General features: G+C 39.7%; 1 protein-coding gene across 2 annotated transcripts in view; it reads right to left on the bottom strand.

Moving 5' to 3' along the window:
- LOC111529161 (E3 ubiquitin-protein ligase UBR1) overlaps nt 1–13963 on the bottom strand; it is a 158966-nt gene that overhangs the window by 40427 nt on the left and 104576 nt on the right. The window contains exons 34-37 of one of the 2 annotated variants that reach the window (XM_023196014.2): nt 6240–6330; nt 5014–5162; nt 1420–1475; nt 429–525 (exon numbers count right to left, since the gene is read on the bottom strand). In XM_023196014.2, the coding sequence (XP_023051782.2) occupies nt 429–525; nt 1420–1475; nt 5014–5162; nt 6240–6330 (393 nt within the window). The remainder of the gene's footprint in view (nt 1–428; nt 526–1419; nt 1476–5013; nt 5163–6239; nt 6331–13963) is intronic. The other variant, XM_026447834.1, reaches the window with a different exon arrangement.

The following is a 13963-nucleotide window of genomic DNA, read 5'->3' as shown; positions in this document are numbered from 1 at the left end:
GAATTCAAGACCAGCCTGGCCAATGTGGTGAAACTCCATCTCTGCTAAAAAAAAAAAAAAAAAAAAAAAAAAAAATACAAAAATTGTCTGAGTAGCCTGTAATCCCAGCTACTCAGAGAGCTGAGAAAGGAGAATCACTTGAACACGTGAGGTGGAGGTTGCAGTGAGCTGAGATCGCGCCATTGCTCTCCAGCCTCAGTAACAAGAGCGAAACTCCCTCTCAAAAATAATAACAATAATAAGATCGGAGGCAGCTCTGTGTTTATCTGTTTTTTTGCATGACTTCTGTAGGTGGTAAAATTTCATTACTGAGAGCTCAAAATTATTGTAGCGTGTGTTGTTTCCTAATGAAATACACTGCCAGAAATGCAATAGAAAAAGACATAAAAATAATATAATACATAATAATAGTTCAGAGAAGACTCTACCTGATAGAAGACGAAGCAGATGTTTCTGTATCAGGACCTGAGGACAGGTAATCCTCTGTGCAACTGCAAACTGCATTAATGCTTTCAGACCATTATGCTAGATTGTAAGAGACAGGGAAGATAAAAAGATGAGGAAAGATGAGAGACCTAACTCATCCACTTAAGAGTTTGGTAAAAATCAACTCTAGTTTGTCGGAATTAGCTGCAGACTCATTATATACCTTATATCATTGTAAATAAATTACGATATTCTTAATACCTGTACAAGGTTTTATGGCCTTGCTAAATTTCTAACAGATGTTCTGATAAAAAAGTGGTATTAAAGCTATAATTATTTTAATTCTCATGTAAAAAGTATTCATTTTCCCCAGAGCTGAGCACACTGTGGACCACAAGTCTTCTAGTATTCTGTGCCAGGTGTCAGAAAAATAAGAGGGAAATGGGAAGCAAGAGATAGCAACCTCAGTTACCCCTTTTGTCTTCACAGGGCTACTCGGCATATTTCTTCAGTACCGTTCTCCAGGGACCACTGTGTTAAACGGTTAGGCCTGGGGCAGGAGTACAGCCCTACAGTAGTGTCAGTATCTGCCCATCAAGGAGTCATGGCTTAATTTTATTTTTGAATTCAGTATGATGATTCATCCAAAATTAAGTCAGCATTAATACTCAATGTTATATAATGGTGCAAAATTAGTGAGAAGGAAAAATATAGGAAACATCAGGATTTTGAAGTGTAACAAAGGGAGAAAAAGTAATCATCACATGAAATCTCTGTATGAATTACACTTAACCTCTGAGATTGAGTAAGCTCTGTAAAGTGCACACGCTATTCAGTTTCCTATAAGACTGAGGCAGCTCCTTTTCTCCCCTATAGAATTCTGCTAATTTTTACAGAAAAGGAGTAAAGATTTTTTTTTTTTTAAATAATAAACTGTGGGGGGAAAAATACAGCATGCCATGAGTTACATGTACCTTGTTGGAATATACATACCTGCCTATTTTGAAGTGCTCCAAACAAAGGTTTTCCTTCATCTCCCAACAGGTTTTCTCAAAGAATTAAAAAAAATAAAAATAATAAATCCTGAATAGTGCTATAATTATATACTGTACTTTTTATCAAATGTTCCTTAATATTTTTGATAAGATGATTTGCATTTTCCCCTTCAGTCTTGTGTTTTAAGTCTTTGCCAAAATTTTCCAATTTTTGAGTGAGAGAATATTAGAGAATCAAATGAATATCATTTACAAATTACCAGCATAAAAAATAAAGTCCCTGCAGCAATCTTATAAAGAACGCTTGGGGGGAAAAAAACAGCCTGGATTGTTTCTTCTCATTTCAGCATCTTTTTTATGCAAAAAATTCTAAAATAAGTAATATATATATGTAATTATAGCCTATTTTGTTTAAAAATAATATGAAAGGCAGACACAAATAACTTCTTGCTTTTTTGGGCACAATTTTTTTTTTTTTTTTGAGACAGAGTTTCGCTCTTGTTGCCCAAGCTGGAGTGCAACGGCGCGATCTCGGCTCACTGCAACCTCCACCGCCCGGGCTCAAGCGATTCTCCTGCCTCAGCTTCCTGAGTAGCTGGGATTACAGGTGTGCACCACTACGCCGGCTAAGTTTTTGTACTTTTAGTAGAAACAAGGTTTCAGCACATTAGTGGTGGTCTCGAATTTCTGACCTTAGGTGACCCGCCCACCTCAGCCTTCCGAAGTGCTTGGATTACAGGTGTGAGCCACTGCGCCCGACCTCGGGTACAATTTTAAAAGAATTAGAAAAGATCAATAGGAAAAAAAAGAAAATGAGACCAGGTGCGGTGGTTCATGCCTGTAATCCCCGGACTTTGGGGTGACCGAGGCAGGAAGACTGCTTGAGCTCAGAAGTTCAAGACCAGCCTGGGTAACATGGAAAAACCCTGTCTCTACAAAAAATACAAAAATTAGCTGTGGTGGTGCATGCCTGTGGTCCCAACTGCTCGGGAGGCTGAGGTGGGAGGATCACCTGAGCACGGGGAGGCTAAGGCTGCAGTGAGTAACTGCGCCACTGCACTCCAGCCTAGACAACAAAGTGAGACCCTGTCTCAAAAAAAAAAAAAAGAGAAAGAAAAAGAGAAAATGAAAATACCAAAACCATGGATTTGTGTTTTGTTGTCCATGGTATTTATTCCTAAATTACTCTTATTTTCACTGATCCTTAGCAGCAGATATGAGTGTGGAAGCATTTTTTTTCATCTTTGCATAAACAGTAATTCAAAGGATGCTTTGTTTTGATTCCTCAACTATTATCCCATGCCAATGCGTTCTGTACATGTTTCTCCATCCCCACAGGGACTGAGATAAGTTAGTTGCTTATGTACTAAGAATAAAGTACACCATTATGCTTGCTTGATGGAAAAAGCACAATAGTGAACACAATATGATATTAATCAAATAGAATCCAATTACTAGATTATAGAACCACATATGAAAAGATTCAGTTCCATCAGCAGTGAATTTCTTATCTCCTTTATAACAGACTATGCCCCCTTTTTAATGTTCAAGGTCTAAATATAAATTCTTGACTTCCTAATGCTTATCTTCCCCAAAACAGGAAAGTGTGAAATAGCTTCACTGAAAGTCTGAATAGACTTAACATGTCATGACTCTGAAGAATGCTTTACATTTCTTATCCATTTGTTCAGATTCTATTTTATATAAACCTCGCCTTTCCTATATCCCATTTGATTGAATCATAGCAAATATAAACTGATTTATTATCCTATACCCATGATTTAAGTCTAACAGGTTTGGAAGTAACTTTACCCCCTCCCACCAAGCACATCCACCCACGGTGGCTTTATTCAGTCACGTCCCCACCCCCACACCTCCCTCCACCAGGCAGACAGGTGGGAGGCCACGCCACAGCAGCACCTGGGGACCATGGGCCAGCAAAGGGCCCCAGCCAGAGGGCACCAACCCCAGGAAGACACAGTCCCCACCTGGAGCTTCCCTGGGCTGCCTCGGCCCCTGAGCCCGCCCTGAGGATGTGTGCTTTGACTCTGACAGGAAGCAGGAGGAGGCCACCAGCCCACTGCCCCCCTGGGTATCCTTGGAGGGCACACGGTGGAGTGGAGACCCCAACTCCTGAGCGGCACTTCCTCAGCTCCCACGGCCCTGCATGGTGCTGGGCTCGACCCAAGACGCCCAACCACAGAGTCTGGTCCTGACAGGGATGGTCACGGCCTAGCCACGGGGTGACTCTGCCCATCAGTCCCCCTGGGGAAGCAACTGGATCCCAGCAGGGGCAGAGCCGGGATGGGCCCTATGTGCCTAAGATCAATGTAGGCGAGGGTTCACTGGGCCAAAGCCAATGAACTCACCCATAGGAGCCCTCTGAGGACACCAGTAGGGGGTCTGCTCAGGGCAGGCGCCCGTGGCCTGGAACCTGCCTTTTCCAAAGCACTGGAAGTGACTGTTAAACTCTATTAAGAAACTAATGATAGTATGTAGGAAGGTTTTGGGAAAAATTTGGCTTCATGCTATTTAATTCAAATTATAAGTGTCTTATTACAAAAATATATTTAAACGAAGAAAATATAATGGACTCCATTAAAAACAATTACCAAAAATATATATATTGGAAAGGGAAATCAAAGTGGGCTTGGATAAAGATAGGGAAGAATCACCATTCTTAATTTTTTCCATGTAATACTGGACCTTGTCCTTATAATGAACAAGTGCACTAACTTAAGAAATCTAAGTGATCCCTCACTGCTACACTTTTCTATGGGAAATTTTCGATATGGCAGAGAATTTGATAGTAGGCTTCCCTTTAGAGCTGGTTTCTGCCTGCTAATCTCTCTAAAACTGCCTCAGTCTTCCTTTCCCCTTTCTGTTAATTTTTAGGTGACTTTGGTTTCCCCTCAGTTCTTCTCTCAAAGTATAAAAGAAAGAAAAATTACTGAGCATTTCTGAGTTGTATTTTTTCCTTGAACCTCTATAACTTAACATCATGCTGCTCCTTTAATATAGATACTAAAGGTATATGTGTGTGTGTGTGTGTGTGTGTGTGAACACGCACACACTTTTTGGAGACCGGGTCTCCCTCTGTTGCCCAGGCTGGAGTGCAGTGGTGTAACCATGGCTCACTGAAGCCTCAAACTCCTAGGCTCAAATGATCATCCCTCTTCCGCTTCCTGATTAGCTAGGATTACAGGTGCATACCACCATGTCTGGCTAATTTTTTGTAGAGACAGTCTTGCTATGTTGCCCAGGCTGGTCTCAAACTCCTGGCTTCAAGTTATCCTCCCACCTCTGCCTCCCAAAGCTCAGCCTCCCAGGCATAATCCACCATGCCCAGCTTTTTAAAAATATTTTTTTAAACTTATGTTTCATATGGCGACGATCATAGTTAAAAAGAGATCAACATAAAAAAATTATCAGACCAAATGGCATGAGCCACACAAATACACTGAAATACTAATAGTCGTCATACAAGTCAAATTATTCTGGCCCATTAGTGAAAAAAAGAATTTAAGAATGAATGATCAATGTTAATTCTGTCTCACTGAAACCTCCAAACCAGTTTTCTTATGAGCTTTACCAATTGCCTGGATAGTGAAAGCACAGGTGCTCCAGGTCAGCATAGGGACTCGAGGATCCGTTTCATCAGGAGGCACTTTCAATCCAATTCTATAAATTGTTGTGGCAAAGAGAATAACCATTTCCTTGATGCTATTTGAATATTTAATCCTATAAATAAAACAAGAAAATTTGTATGATTTAGTAAAAGGAGTTACTTAGTAGGAGCTACTTAGTAAGAAGTCCAATTAAGTCCTAGAGCAATAGAAACAATTTAACCACTTTCAAAGTAAGTAAACTGCTCTTTGTCAAATTAGAGATTAGAGCCTCTGAAGATTTATTCAGCTGGAAAAAAATTGGAAGAGGAGAACCATATTTTTTAAAGATAGAGAAATAGCTCTTATAAAACGGTAATGACCAACCAACATAACTTCACTTCCTGTAAAAGATGCAGCAAATGCTCACAACTAGAAGGGGTTCAGTTTCTAATTAAAAAACAGACTGAACACAGAAGGAATAAAATTCAGAGGAACAAATCTGACCTAATGAGTTTTGGTGCTTGGAAAAAGAACCAAAGAAGTACTTTTGTGTTGACAGATATGTGTATGTGTTTGTGTTGTGTGTATGTGTGATAATACCATGTACCTGGAGTGATAATTTCCAGTTTTCTCAACTTCCACTTATAACAAGTATTTTCAGTAGCAATGGGATAGATAAACAAGGATCACAACTAGAAAAACTACCCTGGACACTCAGTATTAATGAAATAGTAATACCTGATTTGGGTATATTACATCTCTCCAATAACCTAATGAGTGAAGTAGGAGAGAAGGCCTCAATTTTACATACACAAAAAATGAACTGGTGGTGGCATGGAGTGACCTGAGACTTTTCAGAAAGTCGCAAAGCAAGTTAGATGTAATTTTAAATGAAGTCTCATAATTCTGGTCCTCTTGTAGGACCAGACAGAACTGGCATTTTTGGTCCTCTTGTAGGACCACAGAGAACTGGCATTTTTGTTGGTTAAAAATGATTACTCAGAGGCATAGTTCGCCTTAATATACATTACTTTAATATATCAAACCACTTCATTTTGTTAATACAAATAAAACAAACAGAGAAAGAAACAAGATAATGGGATAAACTATTTTACAAATAAAAAAGGAAGGAAAGATGGAAGGCTACACTGTTTCCTACTCTTATTTTCACAATCATTTACAAAGTTCTCTTAACTATTTAGATACTTACGAAGACTGAACACCAAAACTCAGGATGGAAGTGAACTCAAAAGTAGAATCTCCCATTCCTTGATTAAAGAAAACAGGAATTGGGTTTTCTCCTTATAAATTAAAAGGAAAAAGAAAGAAAAATCATGAATGAGTTTAGTCTGACATAGAGTTTTCTAGCATTTATTTATTTGTTTTGACAGTCTCACTGTCACCCATGCTGGAGTACAGTGGCATGATCATCTGTAGCTCCAACCTCCTGGGCTCAAGCTATCCTCCCAAGTAGCTGGGACTACAGGCATGTGCCACCATGCCTGCCTAGTTTTTAAACCATTTTTTTGTAAAGATGGGATCTTCCTTTGCTGGCTAGGCTGATCTTGAACTCCTCAAGAGATCCTCCTACCTTGGCCTACCAAAGTGTTGGGATTACAGGCGTGAGCCACTGTGCCCAGGCTTTCTGGCTTTTTAATATTATACATAATCATTTTAGGAAACTCAGGATATGCTAATAAGCAATGAATAATTAACCTAAGTTTCTCCATCCAGATAAACACAGTTAACATTTGGGTGATATTCTTCTGTTCCCCACACAAATATTACATATTTTTTAAGAGGATGACATGATATAATACTAGTCTGTATCTTGCCTTTGTACCTAATAGATCATGAACATCTTTCTATATCAGTAACTCTCCCTCTATTTTGCCATTTTAATGACTGCATAAATGTTCTCTTGATAAGGCAGCATATATTAGTGAATAAGAGTAAATGATCTGAAGCCAAGATCTGAATCCTAGCTCTGCCACTTACTGTTACTGCAACCTTGTGTGAAAACTAAACCTCTCCGTAGCTCCATTGCCTTGTCAAATTCAAATGCTATTTCCTGACATGAAATGGGTTTTCTCTGGTTGCTTTCAAGACTTTTAGATTTTTTTGTTTGTTTGTTTGTTTGTTTAAGAGATGAGGTCTCAGCCAGGCATGATGGCTCACACCTGTAATCCTAGCACTTTAGGAGGCCAGGGCGGGCGGATCAGTTGAGGTCAGGAGTTCAAAACCAGCCTGGCCAACATGGTGAAACCTCATCTCTACTAAAAATACAAAAAATTAGCCTGGCATGGTGGCGGGCACCTAATCCAGTTACTTGAGAGGCTGAGGCAGAAGAATCGCTTGAACTCAGGAGGTGGAGTTTGCAGTGAGCCGAGATCGCATCACTGCACTCTAGCCTGGGTGACAGGGCGACACTCTGTCTCAAAAAAAAAAAAAAAAAACAAGGAGGTCTCGCTATGTTTTCCTGGTTGGTTTCAATTTCCTCGGCTCAAGGGATCCTCCCACCTCAGCCTCCCAAATAGCTGGGCCTACAGACATGCACCACAGTGCCTGGCTCTTTATTTTTTGTTTTCAGCAGTTTGCTTTATGATGTGTCTGACTGTGGTTTTCTTATCTGCTTGAGATTTACTGAACTTCTTGAATCTGCAAAATTGTCTTTCACCAAATTTGGGAAATTTTCAGCCAATTATTTCTTCAAAATTTTTTTCTGCATTATTTTTCTCTTCCTTTTGGGACTTCAATGACACAAATGTTGGATTGAAAAAAAAATTGTCCCATAGATCCCTAAGGTTGTATTTTTTTATCCCCCATCTCTTTTCTGTCTGTTCTCCAGATTGAATAATTTCCACTGATCTAATTTCACATTCATGGACACTTTACCTCATCTCCAGTCTAGTATATATATTTTTGAAATAACACAGCCTTGCTGTGTTGCCCAGGCTGGACTGCAGTGGCATGATTACAGCTCAGTGTAATTTCAAACTCCTGGGTTCAAGTGATCCTCTTGCCTCCCAAGTACCTAGGACTATAGGCACATACTGCCAAACACAGCTATTTTTTTTTTTATTATTTTATTTTTTTAGAGATGGGGTCTTATCAAGTTGCCCAGGCTGGTCTTGAATTCCTGGCCTCAAGTGATCCTCCTGCCTCAGCCTCCCACAGTGCTGTTATTACAGGCCTGAGCCACTGTGCTTAGCCTTTCGGTTTACTATTGAGCACATCCAGTTAATTTTTGTTTCATCCAGTATTTTTTCAACTCTATTATCTCCATATGGTTAGTATTTTTAATTTCTATTTTTCTGGTAACTTCTTTCAACTCTTTCAAGAGTGTTCACCTTCACCTTATGTTTCAAGGTTAACTAGTTGCTTTAAAACTCTTCGATAAGTTTAACATTTAAAACATCTCAGGATTGGCATTTGGTTGTTTTTCCCTTGAGAATCGGTCAGATTTTTCTGGTTCTTCGTATGTCAAGTAATTCTGGATTATTATCCTGTACATGTAGAATATTACATTGGGAGGTTCTGGTCCTGTTAAAAACCTCTGGAAAAATATACAGTTTTCAAGTGTTTTAGACGGTAATAAACTCAGGTCCAACAAGTCCTGTCTCATTCTCTGTGGATGGTGATTCCAATGTTAGTTTTCAGAGCCTTTGCTGTGGTGTTCTGATCTGTCCAGCACATGTACTCCTCGTGGGGTTAGTCTAGGACTTGAGTGATGGTTTAAATGAAGCTTACTTTTCAAAACTCTGGTTACGCCTCTTTGAGCCTATTCTGTACAGGTGCAGCTTGGAGGTGAGCCCAGAACTTATGTTGACCTCAAAAATACGAGATTCCCCTTCTACAGTTCTCTCCTCTTGGGGATTTCCTACCCTAGCCCTCCCACTTTCTAGCTCCAAAGGGCCCTTTCCCCCAGTTTCTCTGGCCAAAATAACATGTTTTTCTCAGTTTTAGTCTACCATGCTGTCAGTCAGATTTATGACTGCGGATGCCCTTGGTGTGAAGCCACGAGGCAAAGACAGAAAAAAATGATGATGATTAACCTTGTACTCGATGGAACACAGGAGGCCCTTTTCCCAGTTCCTCACCAGAGAGAATGGTTTTCTCCTGGGATTATGGGCATCTGTGTGGCCACCATGGCTGTGCAGCTCTATGCCTGAGGCTGGCCTTGGGAGAAGGCCAGAGGAAAAATAAAATAAACACACTCCTTTTATATTCTGGCTATGAAGGGCTTCTTTTCCTGATCCTCTGACCAGAAAGAGATGGCATTTCTCATGGATTTTTGTTATTCATGCTTGTTGTACAGTTCTAGAACTCAGCTGTTCTTGGGTGAAAGTTGGGAAATAAAGGAGGAAAAAGCCTCAGGAAACTCACTAAATGTACTGATAATTCTTAAATTTTGACTTTAGTTCCCATCTGCCTGCTATTTTACTTTTCAGAGACTTGAGCTGTTGTGGTTTTTCGTATCCTGTGAAAGTATGAGGAATTAGATATTGGGTTTTATGAAATGTCTTTTTTTTTTTTTTTTTAAGGACAGAGTCTCGCTGTATCGCCCAGGCTAGAGTACAGTGGTGCAATCTCGGCTTACTGCAACCTCCACCTCCCAGGTTCATGCCTCAGATTCTCCTGCCTCAACCATCTGAGTAGCTGGGATTACAGGCACGCGCCACCACACCTGGGTAATTTTTGTATTTTTAGTAGAGACAGGGTTTCACCATGTTGGCCGGACTGGTCTCGAACTCCTGGCCTCGCCTCAAGAGATCTGCCTGCCTCGGCCTCCCAAAGTGCTGCGATTTCAAGCGTGAGCCACCGCACCTGGTTTGAAATGTCTTTTTACAAGTTATAATGACCAGCCAGGTGTTGGTGGCAGGCGACTGTCATTTCAGCTACTCAGGAGGCTGAGGTACGAGAATTGCTTAAACCTGGGAGGCGGTGGTTGCAGTGAGCCAAGATCTCACCACTGCACTCCAGTCTGGGGGTCAGAGCGAGACTCCATCTCAAAAATAAAGAAATAAATAAAAGGCTATAATGATCATATTAGTTTTCATCTTTAACCTATTCTTTTAAGAAGTTTCCATCAAGGCACTGTTAGAATAAACTCAATCTGAGCATTGTCTCTTTTGGGCTATGAGCTGTCTTCTAAGTATGGTTTTGGCCATATTCCATGGATTTTGATCTGTGTTGTTCTTGTTGTTAATTGCTAAATAGTCACTAATTTCTCCATCTCTCTTTAGCTTTTTCCTTGCATTCAACAGTTACATGGAATAGTATTTAAAAATTCCTAATTTGTTAGGTTTTTGAGCTCTTTTTTGTTAAGTATTATTTTATTGCATTGTGGATAGTGTAAGTGTCCTACATAATTTCCCTTTTTGAAAACTATTGAGATTCTTACATGGCCTAATTTATTAACCAATCTGTCATTAATAATCCATGGACAGGTGGGCACAGTGGCTCACACCTATAATCCAAACACTTCGGGAAGCCACGGTGGGAAGATCACTTGAGGTCAGGAGTTCAAGATCAGCCTGGGCAACACAGCAAGATGCTGTCTCAAAAAAAAAAAAAAAAAAAAAATTCCATGGGCATTTGATAAAAATGTATTTTCCAATAGGAACAAACTCCTGTAGAATATATTACTAAATCAAGCTTAATTTTAAAAATTCTCTAAGTCCTTATTTATTTTTGGATGACTTGACCAGCCATAGTCTTAGAAAGATCTGGTAAAATCTCCCACTATCACTACGTTTTTGTTTAATTCTACTTATGTACCAAAACAACACAGCATGAAAATAAATAGAAACTGAATTTATTATCTGTCTTTTCTCCTAACCTCCCCAATATACTAGGCAATATAGATAAAAGGCTTACACATTCTCTGTAATCCTTCCTTTACAATCTTTTGGTTGTTTCTTTCCCCCAAACAATTAGTCATTCAATAAGCATTCAGAGCAAACTTGTCAATGCTTACTATTAATACCACCACTTCTTACCATCTCATGGTAGGACCAGTGCAACTGATTCCTGATTAATCTTCTTGAGTTATCTCCTCACTCTTCCAATCTATCTGCGGCACCACTCCCACACTAAAAAGCTACCAGAATAAATGCTAGTCACTTGCTCAAAAATTTTAATCATTCCATGATTTCTTTTTTAAAGTTCTTTATTTCAATAGTTTTTCCTTAGATTATGTTCAGTATTTTCTTCCCTTAAAAATATAGGCTTCTAAGTAAATTAGTGAATATGCTTAAAAGATACTAATCACTCTAACACTTCTTTTTTGTTGTTGTTGTTGAGACAGAGTCTCGCTCTGAGTCTCACTCTGTCGCCCAGGCTGGAGTGCACTGGTGGGATCTCGGCTCACTGCAAGCTCTGCCTCCCGGGTTCATGCCATTCTCCTGCCTCAGCCTCCTGAGCTGGGACCACAGGCGCCCACCACCACGCCTGGCTAATTTTTTGTATTTTTTAGTACAGACAGGGTTTCACCGTGTTAGCCAGGATGGTCTCGATCTCCTGACCTCGTGATCCGCCCACCTGGGCCTCCCAAAGTGCTGGGATCACAGGCGTGAACCACCGTGCCCGGCCTAATCACTCTTAGACTTCTTTAGACGGTCACAGAGGTCCTACTGCTAATAACGTGATCTTTCTACTTAATGCCATGTTTGAGACCTCCAATTAAACATTTAGAGGCCAAAGTAACAATAAAAACTGACTTAAGACTGAATTTTTGAGACCTAAAACTCAGGATGTATAACCAACATGTGAATCTACAATTTTTTTAATAAAAAGAATCTAAACTCATATATGTCAAAGTCATTTTAAATTACTATAAAAATTAAGAAGAATCTCTTGTACTGAATTGCTTCTCGGTGCTTAAAACAAGCAGCAAAGTAGCAAGTACATGCCAAAAATCACTTCTTAACAAATATAAGGTCTTTTGTTAGAAGAGTTTCCACCTAACAGATTGTTATCTCATTAGCACCACTTGTGGAAAAGGTTTTGTTATAAAATGAAGGAGGAGGGGAAACTGGATGTTGCCAGACTTATTCATTGCTGACTGTTGTCTTCCATCATTCTGTGTTTCTAAATGACCAAGTTCAAATTCTTATAAACCTCCACAACTGCCCCATATTCTCCACTATTCCCCACTGTGTACTCTTCAACTAAGGTAGGCCAGGCTTTTTCAATGTCTCTGAAACATGCTCATAATTCCCTAAAAACATTTCTGTTTTCTACCTGGGTTCTCCTTTATCCCTACCACACATCCAAATTTTATACAAGGTCAAATCAAATTTAATTTTCTCCATGACATCTTCTCTTACTACTTCAGCCCCTACTGATCAATTCCTTCTTAAAAATTTCATGAGTCCTACTGTTTTATACTATAAAATCGGGCTGTTAATGCTATTTCCTCTTGTATCATTCTTAACTGCATAACATGCACACATATGAGGTCAACAAGGCAGGGAACATAAAACTTTGTATAGTGCTGAATACATGAGTAAACACCTAATAAATACTTGATAACTTAGGCTGGGCACACTGGCTCATGCCTGTAATCCTGGTACTTTGGGAGGCTGAGGTAGGAGGACTGCTTGAGTCCAGGAGTTTGAGACCAGCCTGGGCAACATAGCGAGACCCTGTCTCTACAAAAAATTTAAAAATTAGCCTGGGTGTGGTGGTATAAGCCTGTGGTTCCAGCTATGTGGGAGGCTGAGGTAGGAGGATCACTTGTGCCCAGGAGTTGAAGCTGCAGCGAGCTGTACTCCAGCCTGGGTGATGAGTGAGACCTGTCTAAACAAACAAACAAACAAACAAACAACAACAACAACAAACCCCCCCACATACAAAACAAACAAAAAACCTTTGTAACTTAGACTATGGTGATAAGAAATAAAACCATCACCCTATTTTTTCCTTTGTAGCTTTTGAATGCATCCTTTATTTTCCTTAAAAGTATGTAACTGAAAGGACATAACTAAGCATAACAGAGGGTAAAATAATCAGGGAAAATGTGGATAAATACAGAAAGGTATGAAATGTAGAAATAAGACATCAATATTTTGAGTAGAATACCTAGAAATACTCTGGAATATTTTCTAGGTATAGTTTTCATCAATTTCAGATCCAAAGAGGGGATGAGAAGATAATTTTTAAAATACTGGACTTTGTCTTCACCCTATTGATTTCACTGCCTAAACCAGGGGTCCTCAACCCCGGGGCCATGGACGAGTACCAGTCTATGGCCTGTTGGGAACCCTGGGAATGGGCCGCACAGCAGGAGGTGAGCAGCAGGTGAGCAAAGCTGCATCAGAATTTACAGCTGCTTCCCATCACTCGCATTGTTGCGTGAGCTCTGCCTCCTGTCAGATCAGCAGCCACATTAGATTCTCGTAGGTGCACAAACTCTAACTATGAACTGCCCATGTGAGGGAACTAGGTTGCCCACTCCTTATGAGAATCTAATGACTGACCATCTGTTACTGTCTCCCATGACTCCCAGATGGGACCAGCTAGTTGCAGGAAAACAAGCTTAGGGCTCCCACTGATTCTACATTATGGTGAGTTATATAATTATTTCATTATATATGACAATGTAATAATAATAGAAATAAAATGCACAATAAATGTAAGGCACTTGAATCATCCCAAAACCATCCCCCTCATCCGTGGAAAAATTGTCTTCCACAAAACCAGTCCCTGCTGCCAAAAAGGTTGGGGACCATTGGCCTAAACAAAAGACAACTTTTCCTCACTGTATTTTAAAAATTCCCATTTTTATCCTTTTAAGCACATCTCTATTAATAGCCATACCTGTCTCACAACTGTAAAGAATATGTAAATGACAGTTTTAAAATGTTTTTGTTATTACAAACATTACTAACCACATATTAATAGTATTAGTAATAGTAATGGCTAACATGT

Source organism: Piliocolobus tephrosceles, unplaced genomic scaffold (genome assembly GCF_002776525.5).
Source record: "Piliocolobus tephrosceles isolate RC106 unplaced genomic scaffold, ASM277652v3 unscaffolded_108, whole genome shotgun sequence".
In the NCBI taxonomy this organism is placed as follows: Eukaryota; Metazoa; Chordata; class Mammalia; order Primates; family Cercopithecidae; genus Piliocolobus; species Piliocolobus tephrosceles.
This window is presented reverse-complemented; position numbering and strand designations above follow the sequence as displayed.